Genomic DNA, 14208 nt, shown 5'->3' with positions numbered 1-14208 from the left:
GAAAAAATGCCTGACACTGCTTTTCTCTGGTGGATACTTCCCCCACACCAGTAGCAGGGAAAAGCAGCATCAGCATCTGGGCCCACCCCCAGCCTGCCTCTGACACAAATTGGGACAATCTGGCCCCCAGCTTTTAAAAACCCGTTTTTAACGCAGTGGAGCCCACCTTTCTGGCAGGTTGGGGGCACAAATCCACCCCACACTCTTCCTGAGTGCCACTCTTATCCCCTTCCTGTGCCCAATCTGCTGCTCTGTGTTTTGCTTCCTGCCCTGTGCTCCTTCCCTGATCTCCTGCTCTGCCTTTTGCTTCCTGTCCCATCTGCTGCTGTGCTGTGTCCTCCCTGATCTGCCATGTGCTATGTACAGACAGCTTGCCTGTGCCACTCATGTGGCAGGTTGACTACCTGTTTTAGGGTATGGTTGATGTTTCAGTGAAAAGTGCTTTTTAGTTGTGTGAGAGGGTCTAAAGTGGTGATTTTGGGGGATTCCTTGACTAAATGGTTGTCAGGTGACTGGATTTGATGGCTCAAAGATCTCTTCCAGTCTTATCCTGCCATGTTAGCAGTTCATGCTTTGTCATAACTCACAGGTACATGTGAAATGCATGAACAGTACGTGCTCCCAGCGGCCAGGGGCATGACTGTGCTGGTGGCGGCAGGAGGGCAGCGGCGGTGGTGGGAGCACAGTAGCGGTAAGCTGGGAGCTCCTGCAGATGCTGCCAGCACTGTCGGCAGTGGGGGGGGAGGTGGCGACCACCCACAGGTGCTGCCAGCAGTGTTGGTGGCGGCCAGTGGGAATCGTGGTGAGATGGACCATTAGCTGAATACTTTTTTTAGCACACTGTTTAGGACTCAAGGGGATCAGCCATGCTCTCTCAAAAAGAAACCTCCTTCTATTCTTCTTTTGTGCTCTGGGATAGGTGATGTGATTTAACTCTGAGTAAAATCACAGAGTAAAATCATAGCTACAGTCACAAGAGTCAATGCATATTCAGTCCAATAATAAATCTGGGTATTAAGTAATTCCTGTTACGTGGTGGCATATTTCTTGTTTTGCTACTGACTGCTGAGGTAACCTTGGTACAAAAAAAAAAACACAGGGGTGCATCCGTGTGTAAGAGAAATGTGGCTGTTCACTATCAAACAATTTGTTTGGGAGTATTTTGGTCTTGGTCATACAAAAGCCTCATCGAAATTAAAAAAAAATAAAGAGTGGGAAGTCCCATAGGATCATAGGTAAATGGGGCTGGAGGGGAACTTACACTGTCCAGTCCCCCTGCTGCAGACAGAGTGAGTCCTGACTAAACCATTCCAGCCAAGCGTTTGTCCAGCCTATTCCTGAAAACTTCCAGGGATGGAGATTCCACAGCATCACTAGGCAGCTTCATCTGCCCTGTCCCAACGTACCACCACCCTCCTTGTCAGGAAGTTCCTCTTAATCACCAACCAAAATTTCCTGTGCTGCTGCTTGAAGCAGTTGCTCCTAGCCCTGTTCCCTATGCCAGAAGTTCCCAACTCCCTGGACCGTGGACCAGTACCAGACTGTGAAGGGTTGGCTGCTGGACTGGGAGTCTGGAAATGCCCGGCATACTGCGGAGCAGCAGCCAACCCTGAGTATAAAAAAAGGTTGGCTGCTGTTCCGCAGTATATTGATCGCTGGTGATGCATAGGGGGTGCCCATGGGTGCATGTGCACCCCCTGAGTTTGGTGGTGAACCCCCTGTGAAAAGGTACCAAGTTTGCAGGCACCTGCAGGCAGTCACCACTCTCCACCCTGTCGACACTGCCACTGCCAGCAAACTGCTGCTCAGCGCTCGCCGCCCCTCCCCACCACTGCTGGCAGAACTGTGGCCACCTGTAGGAGCTCCCCGCTTGCCGCCTCCATTTTCCCACTGCCAGTAGCACTGCCACGGCCTGCAGGAACTTGCCGTGCCCCTAGCCTCCAGGGGCACATGGCGTTCATGATGATGATCACTTCCGGACTGGAGTTTGCAGGTCTGCGGTCACTTCTGGTCCGTGGCTTGCCAGTCCAGTCTAAAAAGGCTGGGAACTGCTGCCCTATGGCCATAGAGAAAAGCCCATCTCCTCAGGTTGTTGAAGACTGCCATCAAATCCCCCCTCAGCCTTTTCTTCTCCAGGCTAAATGAGCCCAGTTCTTTCATGCTCTAGGTTTGCTGACAACTTTGTGTCTTGCTTTCAAGCTTTGGGGAAGTTGGTTGTGCCCAAGTCCTTCTGTGACCAGCCTTAAGACCCATCCGAGGTCACACACAGAAGCAGGGCTGCAAGGGGCCTCCAGAGGCCCCCTAGAGCAGTGGTTCTCAAAACTTTTCAGGACCAGGACCCATTTGTAAACATGGATGGCCCACCCAATGCCCCTCATTCCTGCCCCGTGTGTGTGGGGCTGGGGGGGGAAGGAATGGGGGGCCCCCCAAGCAGCCCCTCGCAGGCTGGAGCTCTGCCAGCCTGTGAGGGAAAGGCCAGGTTTCCTGTTTTTCGCCTTTAAAGGAGAATCCATTTTTCCAGTTTGTTCATAACCCTTTCATATATTCTTGCCACCCACTTTTGGGTCCGGACGCATGGGTTGAGAAGCATTGCGTTAGAGTAGCCCGCAGGGCAAATGTAGGGGTGATGATCCCACGTCGGGGTGCCATGCACAGCACCAGCAGGGGGAAGCCCCCGAGCACAGGGCTAGGGCTGGTGCTGGACGTGGGCAGCGCACTACGCAAACCTCTGCAGCCGGACCCGTGCGAGCACTAGCGAGCCCACCCGACCCGAGGGACGGCGCGAATCCTCGCGCCCCCCCTCCCTCTCCCCACCCCGCCCCCGCGTAGCGCGCAGGCGCAGTGACCTCGGGGCAGGAAGGAGGGCCCTGTCCGCTCCGCGGACTGAGCCTCACGGCGCGCCGTAGCTCGCCCTTCTTTGACGTAGTCGCGCAGTGGCCGCGGCCCCTGCCCAGCCCCTGCGTGATGGCGGCGCAGAAAATTAACGAGGCGCTGGAGCATATCGCTAAGGCCGATAAATAGTGAGTGGGGCCGGTGCTTTGCCTTCCTCGTAGCGCTGGGCGTTGGGGCTGGGGGTGTGTGTGAGGAGATGCTCTGGGGATCCGCAGCCGCTTCCCACGGCATGAGGACGCGGGGGTGGGGGGGAGTGTGGAGGAGAATTGCCGCTCCCAGAATACAGCGCGCGGGGCTTCGCGGGTGTAGGGGTGGTGCCTGAAGGGATGGAATCTTCTGGGCGAGGGGGTGGGGGGTGTCTCGGGGATGGAACCATGGAATCTTGGCTGGGGGTGTCTGAGGGGACCGAACCTACCCTTGGCAGGTGGGGGTGGGGCAGGGGAAACTCCTGGTGGGATGGAGCTTTCAGGGTGGGGGGTCTCCTTCACTGCTCCCTGGGAAGACAGATGACCTGCACCCCCATACTGGAAACCTGGGAGGCGCTGCCATGGCCCTGGGCCCACCCATGCTGCATTGAACCATTTGGCAGTATCCCTAGCTCAAAGCAGGCTCCTGTCCCTTTGAGCCAGACTGCCTCTGAGGTGTCCCCAGCCCTGCCCGATCTTCTGCCTGACCCCACATTAAGCCCCGTCTGTCCCCATGATTAGGGACCTGGAGGGGATGGGAGTGGGAGGCTTGGGGAAGGCACCTAGACAGAAGGGATCTGATGAGAGCAGGGGGGGACAGTCAAGTCTTGTTCTCTGTCAGTCTGTGGGGAGCCAAACTGATGGGTGGCTTCCTGAGACAGCCCGGTGTTTACAGCAAGTCACTTAATGTTGCCCTAGGTTGACACTGGATAGTCTGGTGGGCCCAGGAGTTGAGGACAGATCCCTGCTGCTTGCATTCAGGCAGTGAGGACAGATGCGCTGAATGGGATAGTTGCGCCAGCGGTGCTGTTTTAAGTTATTGCTGCAGGCGGTCAAAAGCATTAAAAGTACTATCAGCATGGGTTACCTTAAAGCAGCGATTCTTAGGGTGCTGTGGCATCCTGGGGTGCCTTGAGATGCTTTTAAGGGTGCTATGCAGTGTTATCACTATTAGGTGTAGAAAGGTGATTCACAAGGTAAACCAAGAGATTTCAAGTATGAATCCACCATGTCAAAAACGTGCTGCCATGTTGAAGTCTTTCCAAGCTGTTTGCGACAGAAGAATCGCTCCAGTATTTTTCTGTCATCAAATGACAATTAGGAATTGGTATTTTTCCAGGCGGGGTCTTGAGTCTCCTGAGTGGTGCCTTGAGTCTAAAATTGAGATTCACTGGCTTAAAACATTATAAAACATCTGGGGCCAGGTGAGATGCCTCTTAAATTGTCACCCACCAAAAGTGCATTTATGCTGAACTGTCCTCTCAACAAGAATAGTTTCAGGCTCCTCTAATGAAAGGGGGAGCTTCTACTTTCAAAAACTCATGTAAAATAAATGTCTTGTATTTGCTTCTATATTTTCATGCAACAAAATGATTTTGTTCAAGTAAAAACCAAAAATAATATGGATACGAATTGGTGTGAAGTGGCCAAATAACACCAAAAATTGTGTTTTTGTAAGTCTTGAATTACTAGTATTGAAATGCCTAGAGTAAAAAATAATATTGAGGATGGAAATATTTTTACATCATGGATTTTTCTAATTGTGTTAACTGTGGTTCTCAATTTTTAAAACCACTGGTTATAAGTGTTTGTTGCATGTTGCTATGTGAAGCTGTGATCTCTTCCGAGAACCATGAATCAGGAACATCTGAATTTTTACCAATGTGTCACAAGGTGAACCATTTTCTTTTTTTTGCCTCTATTTTTATCTAATGTAGAGATTCTTAGGTGCTTTTCAGGATTCCTTTAAAGATTATTTGGGCTCTAAATATAAAGCATGAACATTTTATAGTTGATGAATTTTTTTTGCATTTCAGCTTGAAAACTGGATTCTTAAAGTGGAAACCAGACTATGATAGTGCAGCTACTGAATATGGGAAGGCAGGTATGTATGACTGTAAATTATAAAAAATAATTTGTCAGCGTAAATATTCTAGTAGTTTAATCCTAAATAATGTTTTAGATATCTCACTTCTCTAATTAATGTTTTCTATAGAGAATGATTGTGAGTATAACTGAAAGTCCCTCAGATTTTACTGTAAAATGCATGTTGCATTTTCTACTGAAGGATTTGGTATAGTCACTAAGTCTAAGGTTGTTGTCGCCATGATGGTCCAGGAAATACATGAGGCAAGGCTTTTTTTGTGACATCTTTTATTGGGCCAGCAGTACAGTTAGAAGAGTTGCTAGACAAACTTTGCTGCACAAAGTGCTGTTCTTCAGTTGGTCCAATAAAAGATGCCATAAAAAAGGCTTGCCTCTAGTTAGGGATGTGAAAATTTACACGATTAACTCCATAACCAATCAGTGCAGTGATAACTGATTAGCTAATGGGTTATCTTTTAGCTCTGGGTGGGTGTAATCTGGCAGAGAAGGGGAGGGAAGGAAGCCACATAGGGCCCAGCAGAAATCAGAAGGCAGCAGAGCATCCGGGGGGAGTGTGTGTGTGTGTGTGTTTCTAATGCAATAAAGGCTTAGTCTGTCTGTCTGTGTGTCTGTAATGCTTTTGGTCAACTGCGCATGTGCTGCCAAGAGGGCAGGCAGCAATTGGCTGCTCAGGCCTGGGCAGGGAAGGGTTGGAGGTGGGCGCGCACACACACCCAACAACTAGCAGGGAGGGGGAGGCGGTGGGGACAGAGGGGAGTGGAGAGGGGAGGGGAGGGTAGACAGCAGGGAAGCCCTGTTGCTCAGGGGAGGAGGCAGGCAGGGGGAGGGAGCCCCTGTGCCGGTGGCAGGAGGAGGTGGTAGTGGCACAGCGAGTGTTTACATGGGTGGCCCTGGGAGCGGGGTGGCCACATAAACATTCCTTTGTTATTTTAAATTTGTCATTCATGATGGGCAATTGGCTAATATATATATATATGTGTATGTATATATATGTATGTGTATGTATATGTGTATGTATATACAGGTTTCCCTTGCTTTATGCAAATTCTGTGTGTGTGAATTCACTTATGCGATGACCCTTTTTGTACCAAAAATTGGTTATATGTGAGGTAAATTCACTTGTATGCGATCATTGTGGTGGAAGCCCACAGCTGCTTTGTGCATTGCATTGTGGGAGTGATGTGCACCAAAATATAGTCTCCTGTGTGAATCTGTGCTTCTTGCTCATTGTCTGCAGCATGTGTTTCTGTACTTGCCATCCCCATTATAATAGTGCCCCGTGCTTGTTTGCTGTTGGTGAGTACCAAAATTGTCTTGTAAAAAGTGGTAGAAATGGGTCTGGGGGTCAGTACAGTTGAGGTATTTGTTGCATTGTAAAATGGGTTCCCTTTATACAAATTTGAGTTAATGCTGTACGTGAGTTCCTGGAAAACGATGCATAAGTGAGGGAAATGTGTGTGTGTGTATCAGAAGGCAGCAGGGTGGCCAGGAGAAAAGGGGAGAGGGCTGGGGCAGGGTGTGTATATAAATGTATGTTTGTGTGTGTGTGTGTAGACACACACACTTATACAGGTTTTTGTGTGTGTGTGTGTATAAGTAGAGGAGGTTAAACTTATTTTTTAAAACTATATTTACATCCCTACCTTTAGTAATTGTAACGGTTTTATAAAACTGTAAATGTAAATCATAATTTTTTTTTCAAAATATGTTTGCCTTTGAAAGCTAAATAAAATCCAGAACCTCTAATCATGGGGAACAGATAGAATCTCTTCCATTTGTTTTTGGGTTTTGCTTAATGTCCAGTCTCCATGTGAACTCATTTATCTTTAGTAGGGGCTTAATGTGTACAAGAAATGGAAAAGAATTGGGCTTTGAAATATAAAGGGAAAGTTCCAAGAGTGGCTAGAAGCAGAGAATAGAAATATTTGAAGGGAACTAGAGTTCATTCATTCTTTTTGATTTCTTCAACCCTCATGTGAGAGAATTTAGAGAGCCAGAGAGAGTCTGTGAGAGAGTCTGAGGATTGCTTGCTGTATAAAGAAATACCTTTTCTTCCTGCTCTTAATATCTTTGTGATTAAGGAGAACCTCTTGGATTTTTCAAGTTTAATTCTGTTTTTAGTTTGTTTATCACTTCTTAGCATTCACTTATGTTTGAGACTCAATTTAAAAAAAATTCTTTTAATGGAAATAACTGCAACTTTTTGTAAAGTTGTGTGTTTGCAACTTGCAAAGCAGAATCTGCTTGACTTTTAAATCCATATTAAAAATAGGTCATAACTGTCTTATTGTAGCAGTCATTGTTAATTATGAAGGCTCGTAGTTATTGCAGACGCATTTTATGAATAGGAGTCTTGTTTTTAAATGCGTGTTACTTGGAAGGTAGAGGGGAAGTTGTCACCGAGCATGACTTTTAATGTTCTAGATAAGACTTCGGCAACAGTTCTGATTAATGAATAAAATAAACTAAATCACAGATCTTTTAAAGCTATTGATTTTAAAAACATTTGGATTACATTTATAGAATAAGGGTACTGAAAACAAGCAACTTACGAGCCTTGCAAGTCTGCCTTGATGGTCTAATTAAGTATAGTTTTTCATTATGGATCAGATTTCTAATAGTATTTAAGTTCTAAAAATGCAGACAGCCATATAGTGGGTTTTCCACAAGAATTCAAGCCTTTTTGGATATCCAGCTAGGCATCTAAAGATGCATATAGTCATGTTTTAAGTACCTTTTAAAAACCTGGCTCTAGGTGTTAGGCACAATAGATAAAAGAAGCTATAAAAAAACCCAAAACAAACAGCATAACTTTTATTTTCTTTTTTAAACTTCCTTGCAGCTGTTGCTTTTAAAAATGCCAAGCAGTATGACCAGGCAAAGGAAGCCTGTTTGAGAGAAGCTGAAGCACATGAAAATAATAAAGCGTATCTTTTGACTTACTGTTCCTGTTTGAGGAGCCTGAAGAATCTGAACTGTTAATTAAAACTGGGCTGATGAGAGTTAGAAGAGGGTGTGCTATTTATTTATAAATGTATGAATGAGTACAGGCACAAGATTAAGTTATCTACTAAGTAATTTACATTGCCAGACACATTGCCAGACTTTCTGAATTATCTTTGAAACATCTCCCAAGGGGTTTGTTTGCTTTTTTTTGACCTTTCCAGTGAAGAAAAGAAGCTCTTTTGGAGCAGGAACTGTCTTTTTGTACTGTTCATGTTCAGTGCCTTCCACAATGGAGGCATGGTGCAGCACTACTGCCAGACACACATTTTAAAACAGATTCCAGTGCTCTGGTTTCCTTTCAGGTCTTTTTGTTACATGCATATATGCCTTATATGAGATCTTCTCTTTGCGTTTGTAATGTGCCTTCCACATAGAAAGGAGTCTGTCTACAAAAATGTATTATATTTTTGCAGTAAATTATAATTTGTCTGTATCCTTGAAATGTATTGCCTAGAAATGGATTATAAAAATTAAGTAATTCTAAAATATTAATCTATCATTACAGTATTTTAATACAGTATAACCAACACTTCCTTCAGTTTTATGTAATTGAGTTTCACCTGTGGTTTTATATTGGCTCTTAAATTCATAATTTGCCCTTAAATTTATTTTTAAAAAAACATTTTCGCATGCATGCCCTTACTAAATTAATTTTGCCTTTCAGTGTTACCTGGGAAACAAATATTCAGATAATGGGATTATTTTGCTTTCAACTTTCATAAATTAATTGTGCTATATAGAAACCTGTCATTTTTATAGTTGATATCCTTAACTTTGCTTCTGTTAAATCCAGTCTCTTCCATGCAGCCAAGTAAGTCTAAATTTCTCAGGTAATTTAACATGTATCGAAGTTTGCAGTACACATCTAAAGTTGAGATTGTTTTAGAGATGCCTAATTTTGATTCCAGGGAGCTAAATGGAAAACCATCATTTGATTTCACTGATTCAGGGTCAGGTTCACTTAGGGATGTTTTCTTGGGAAGTATTTGGAAAGTTGGAACTTCTGTTAAAATTATAGAGACTTGTCGCTTTTCAGCACCTTTTAGAATCATTGTCTGTAACTCTGGGATTGATTGTTTGTCAGTGGCGCTCAACATTATGGCCCCATAGGACATGTACATGGCGTGAGGTCAGTCTGTGGGTTTATATGTAGATGAGGCACAGGTCAACCTGGTTCAGCTTCACCTCATGAAATGCTGAGCCATGCCAATCATACATCAGACTGAGAGAAGGGCTGACAAAGGGATTCTGGATATGCAGTGTCATGGCTCACCATGACTTGAAAAAGAGTTGGCAGTAGGGGGAACTGTGCTTAATGGGCACTACCATACATCTTAAGTAAAGACCTTAAATAAATATGGTATTCTGTAATATTTTTTTAAAAAGAACCCTTTTGTTAATGTTTTTATTATTATGTGCCTTATTGCCAATGTTGCCTCTGAAGTGAGAACACACGTTTCCTGTCCTCCTATTAATCCAGCTGTGGATGAATACGGAAAAGATTGATTGTTTGAAGCACCAGTGTGAAATTGTGTGCACGCACACAATGTTATAGAAGTAAAAAAAAAATTGGACCTGGAAACTTAGTCCTTTTTTCCCATGCTTTGAATAAAGTCAAAATAATTTGCCCATGGGAATGGTCCCTTGCATATGTGCCATTTCTTAAAATAAAGGTTAATGTGTGCTTCATGGGATGTATGTCTTTTCAAATATTAGCACTAAAATGTTTGATTCACCACTAGTTGATATACAATAACTCTTGCTGTATAGTAAGATATGCTGCTTCTAGTTACTGAAATTTAACAGCGTTTGAATAAAACTAACTTCCTTTCTGTCTGCAGAGCTTATGAACAAGCTGGCATGATGTTAAAGGTATTTTTATTGACTGTTTTGTTGAAAACAAATACATGACAACTGTGCTCTGGTTAATTATTACAATCTGAAGAATATTCAGGCTGTGTTATCGGCATTTAAAATGGTGCTAAAATTTCTTCTATAAACCTTTCCTACCTTCTGACCTGTGGGAGGATTTTAGACTTGCACCATTCTATTTTGGTTAAAACTTGATTAATGAAAATATTTTAATTTGCCTCTTCTTCTTCCCCCTCATGCCTGTCAGAATCCTGAGGGTGATTTTGCATGCAGTAGCTAACCAATAATAGAAGAAATTATTCAGTAGTTAGTAAAGTAGTGTTTAGTAAACTAACATAGCTATATCCTTTCAGTCAGTTTAAGGAGTTTATGATCTTCTATTAAATAGTTAAATAGATTTTTCAGAGAATTATAGTATTTCATTTGAACCCTGAAATTGGAAATGTAAGTGTATGTATGGACTCGTGTAAGCGTGTCATCTAAGCTAAATGTACCCCTCAAATGGAAAGTTGGGCTACCAGGGAATACTTGCATGTTTTCCTATTGAAATGCAAGAAAGAGAGAAAGGGGTTGCTTTTCTGGTTCTGTAGCTGTACTATGTGAATGCCCATTATGTTACTTCACCATAGAGTTTTTCCAAACCCAACAAACTTCATTTGTCAAATGCAGCTGCAGGCTGAGACAGGAAGGATATCTTCTAAGTTTGTTTGTGTGGGATTGTGAATCCTTGACTAGTTTTCTTTGTTGGGAACTGAAATATCCAAATGAATGTAATACAATTCAGAATGCTTTCATTTTGTCTTCTATAAGTTAGCCTGTTTCTTGATGTTTCTTCCAACTCACACTTACAGGAGATGCAAAAACTTCCTGAAGCAGTTCAGCTGATTGAGAAAGCCAGTATGATGTATTTGGAGAATGGAACTCCTGACACAGCAGCCATTGCACTGGAACGGGGTGGAAAGTAAGTGTGCAGAATTGACAGCTGGGATGCACTGCAAAGAATGGTTACTTTCTGGTCTTTCAGACTTTTGCTTGTTTAGGAAATGAAATGTTTATTGTTTTGAATTAAGGAGAAAAATGCTGGTCTGTTTATTTCAGGCTGGTAGAAAATGTGAACCCAGAAAAGGCTGTACAGCTCTATCAACATGCAGCATCAGTTTTTGAAGTAGGTGCTATTATTTTTCTTTTATTAAAGAATATCATCTTTACTAGACAAGGCATATTGAGTAAAAGAAAAATATATTTAGGGTTAGTCAAAAATCGTAATTACTTGAAACAGTTAATGGTAGCTAGAGCTAGAGTGCTATGCTGTCTCTTGTTCCTTATTATCACAACAGTGGCTGTTCTGTACAGGAAGTCACTTGGCTCCTGTTTGACTATTAAGTATAAAAGTGGGGAATGCAACTTTTTTTTCTTTTTCTACCCCTACTTCTTCCTCCATTGCGCAGGATCTGAATTTCACGGCCTATCTACATTCCTCCCACTTGCTGGCAGCCCAGACATCATAGTTAGATGCCAGAGCCACAGAGGGCATAGTAGAACCCCTCATATATCAATCTCAGTTGATGTCTTTTAGTATTTGCTTGTGTGTGTATGTACACTTTTATTTATATATGTATTTTGAGAAAAGGAAAAACTGCAAAGTCTTACAAGAACTAATATATGAAATTTTGTTCCCATTAGAATGAAGAACGTTTACGGCAGGCTGTAGAATTATTAGGAAAGGCCTCAAGAGTCTTAGTTAGAGGACGCAGGTATAACTCTTATATCTATATTCTGTTTAAATATATTCAAAATCTTTTTCGCTGGATTATATTGACTTTCTTTGAATCAACATACTTGCTGTATGTTGATCCTTTCCTCTTTTTAAAAGATGTGGAAATAGATAGCCATACTATGCTTGTTAAGGCAAGGGTCCAGTTAAATTTTCTATAGGCTGTACCTGACTGCTCTGTTCATCTGTGCATTATCTGCTTTTCTGAAATCACAGTTGCTCTTCTTCAAAATTAATTTTACAGTATTAAAGAAGAGTAACTCTGATTTTCAGAAAAGCTGGTTCTCTTAGTCTTTAAAGTAATATGCATGTACATGTGACTTATTCTTCACAGAACAGCTGTTTAATGATTTCTGGATATTCTACTCATACTTGAGTCATGTAAATTAAGGGAATTATGTAACTTGGCTGAGAAAAACAATTTATATGCAGGTGTCTGACTTTTTAAAAATCTTTTGATAAAGAGATTTGTCTGAAAAGCATTTAAGAGCCTGAAAACTCACCACTCCATATTTATGTAATACAGATAAAAATATATGTGACTTTCTTTTTAAGCACACTTATTCCTTTGCTTTAAAAATGCACATGCTGTCCAATATAATAAAGCTTGCAGTCCTGCTAAAAGTGATTTATCTAATTTTACATGTAAATCATTCTCATCAGAGTTAATGTAGTAGATGCATCATTTGTGTATATTTAAAGTGTATGAGCAGAGTGGGGAGGTGTATGGAAAAACAAAACAAGACTGGGTAAGTGCCAAGCATTTGAAATGCAAACAGATAATTCAGTAGCTGGTATGTGCCCATTCCAGGCACTGGTAGACTCGTGCTCCAGGCTGGTTCTGTCAAAGGTGCTACCTCATTGGATGGCACTTGTATTTTCTAAAAATCCAGGGCTGACATCTGTTAAATAACAAGCTGTCTTGGTGTACTTGGTAGTTAAGCTTTCTTTAGTTTTGGTAGCATGTAGTAACCTTAACTTGTTTAAAGGTTGTAGTGTAATGGTGCTGTTTTGGAGTTGCTATGTTTCTGCTGTGTGTTCATATGTAACATCTGGGTTGGATGTACCTGATGTGTGATTCACTTCCAGTACCTGAAACAAAGTCTTCCATCATAACTGATCACGACATTCTATGCATACAGATGTTTTGTTTTGCATTATTTAAACAGGGACCTGCAAAGTGCTGAGCATTCTAGTGGGATGCTGCTATCTTTTAAGTATTGGATTCTACCAGGCTGCTCAGCATCTCTCTGGAATGACCTGTTAACTTGCATTGTAGGGGGCTGCACAGTTTACCACAAGAGTTTATTTTATTTTCTGAGCATTTCTAACATTATAGAAATATTTTGACTTATTCCAAAGACTGCCAGTTACCAGACTTGTCAGCCAAAGGTGTACCAACAAGAAAGGGAATGCTAGAAATGTATGGTGCATAAGATTTACCAGGGCTCTGATGTAACGTAACTTTTTACAGTGTATGACATTGGGCGCATCTACAAGTGAAATTAATGCAAAGCAATATTGCATATTGCTCCCGAGCGCTGTGTTTACACATGCTCCTGGGACAGCATGCTGAGCTGGGTCAGACCCCAGCTGGTAGGGTCTCCAGGAGATTAACCTGCCAGCCCGGCTGTATGCTGTGGAGGCACTGGGTAGGGTACAAGGGTGCTTCAGTGGAGTTAATTAGCTTACTGTGGCCTAATAAGGCCATATGTGTAGATGCTGAGACTTTATTGCAGAGCTAATTGGGTATCTCTGCAGTAAAGGTCTCATGTAGATGTGGGCAGACAAAGTGTTTTGGGTAAATCCAATATCTTCTATTAGCCCAACTAAAATAGATGAAAAATTTCTTCTTTGCAAGCTTTCAGGTACAAATGCCCTTTGTCAGGCTGAGAAAGCATCTGCTGTTGGTCTGTGCTCTTCCTAAATGGTATAGAAAGAAGCCAGATGCCAGTGAAAATGCAAGTTGACACAGTCAGTGGGGGGAGAGAGGGGAATGTAGACCTGGTGATTTAGAGAAAATTATTCTGGCACACATCCATCAGGGGCCAGCAGGGGACTGCATGCTTAGGGGCAACCAACACGGGTTCATCAGTGGCAGGTCCTGTCAGACCAACCTGGTGGCCTTCTATGACTGGAAGGACGTGAGCAGTGGGGTTCCGCAGGGCTCGGGCCCGCACTGTTTAACAACTTCATCAGTGACTTGGACGGGGGCGTAAAAAGCACCCTGTTCAAATTTGCTGATGTCACTAAAATGTGGGGAGATGTGGGCACACTAGAAGGAAGTAATAGGCTACAATCAGACCTAGACAGGTTACAAGGGTGGGTGGATGAGAATAGGATGGGATTCAACACAGACAAATGCAAAGTGATGCACCTCGGGAGGAACAACCGGCACCATACCTACAGGTTGGGGAACTCCCCTCTTGTCAGCGCAGAGGTGAAAAGGATCTTGGAGTCATCATTGACTCCCAGATGAACATGGGCCGGCAGTGTGGGGAGGCAGTCAGGAAGGCCAACCGTACCTTGTCATGCATCCACAGATGCATCTCGAGCACAGTCAGATAAACCCTCCGTGCCCCTTCTCCACCG

General features: G+C 43.1%; 1 protein-coding gene across 3 annotated transcripts in view; it reads left to right on the top strand.

Annotated features, from left to right (window-relative positions):
• The first annotated feature begins 2893 nt into the window (after window positions 1–2893).
• Window positions 2894–14208, top strand: part of NAPG (NSF attachment protein gamma) — a 22129-nt gene continuing 10814 nt past the window's right edge. The window contains exons 1-8 of one of the 3 annotated variants that reach the window (XM_019545899.1): window positions 2896–3020; window positions 4895–4962; window positions 7807–7891; window positions 8764–8781; window positions 9812–9842; window positions 10694–10803; window positions 10941–11007; window positions 11526–11596. In XM_019545899.1, the coding sequence (XP_019401444.1) occupies window positions 2965–3020; window positions 4895–4962; window positions 7807–7891; window positions 8764–8781; window positions 9812–9842; window positions 10694–10803; window positions 10941–11007; window positions 11526–11596 (506 nt within the window). In that variant the 5' untranslated portion in view covers window positions 2896–2964. Of the gene's footprint in view, window positions 3021–4294; window positions 4752–4894; window positions 4963–7806; window positions 7892–8763; window positions 8782–9811; window positions 9843–10693; window positions 10804–10940; window positions 11008–11525; window positions 11597–14208 lie in introns of those variants that run through there. The other 2 variants (XM_019545907.1, XM_019545914.1) reach the window with 2 other exon arrangements.

This window comes from Crocodylus porosus, unplaced genomic scaffold (assembly GCF_001723895.1).
Source record: "Crocodylus porosus isolate Cpor-Errol unplaced genomic scaffold, CroPor_comp1, whole genome shotgun sequence".
NCBI lineage: Eukaryota > Metazoa > Chordata > Crocodylia > Crocodylidae > Crocodylus > Crocodylus porosus.
Note: the sequence above shows the minus strand (reverse complement) of the source record. Positions and strands in the feature narration are given on the sequence as shown.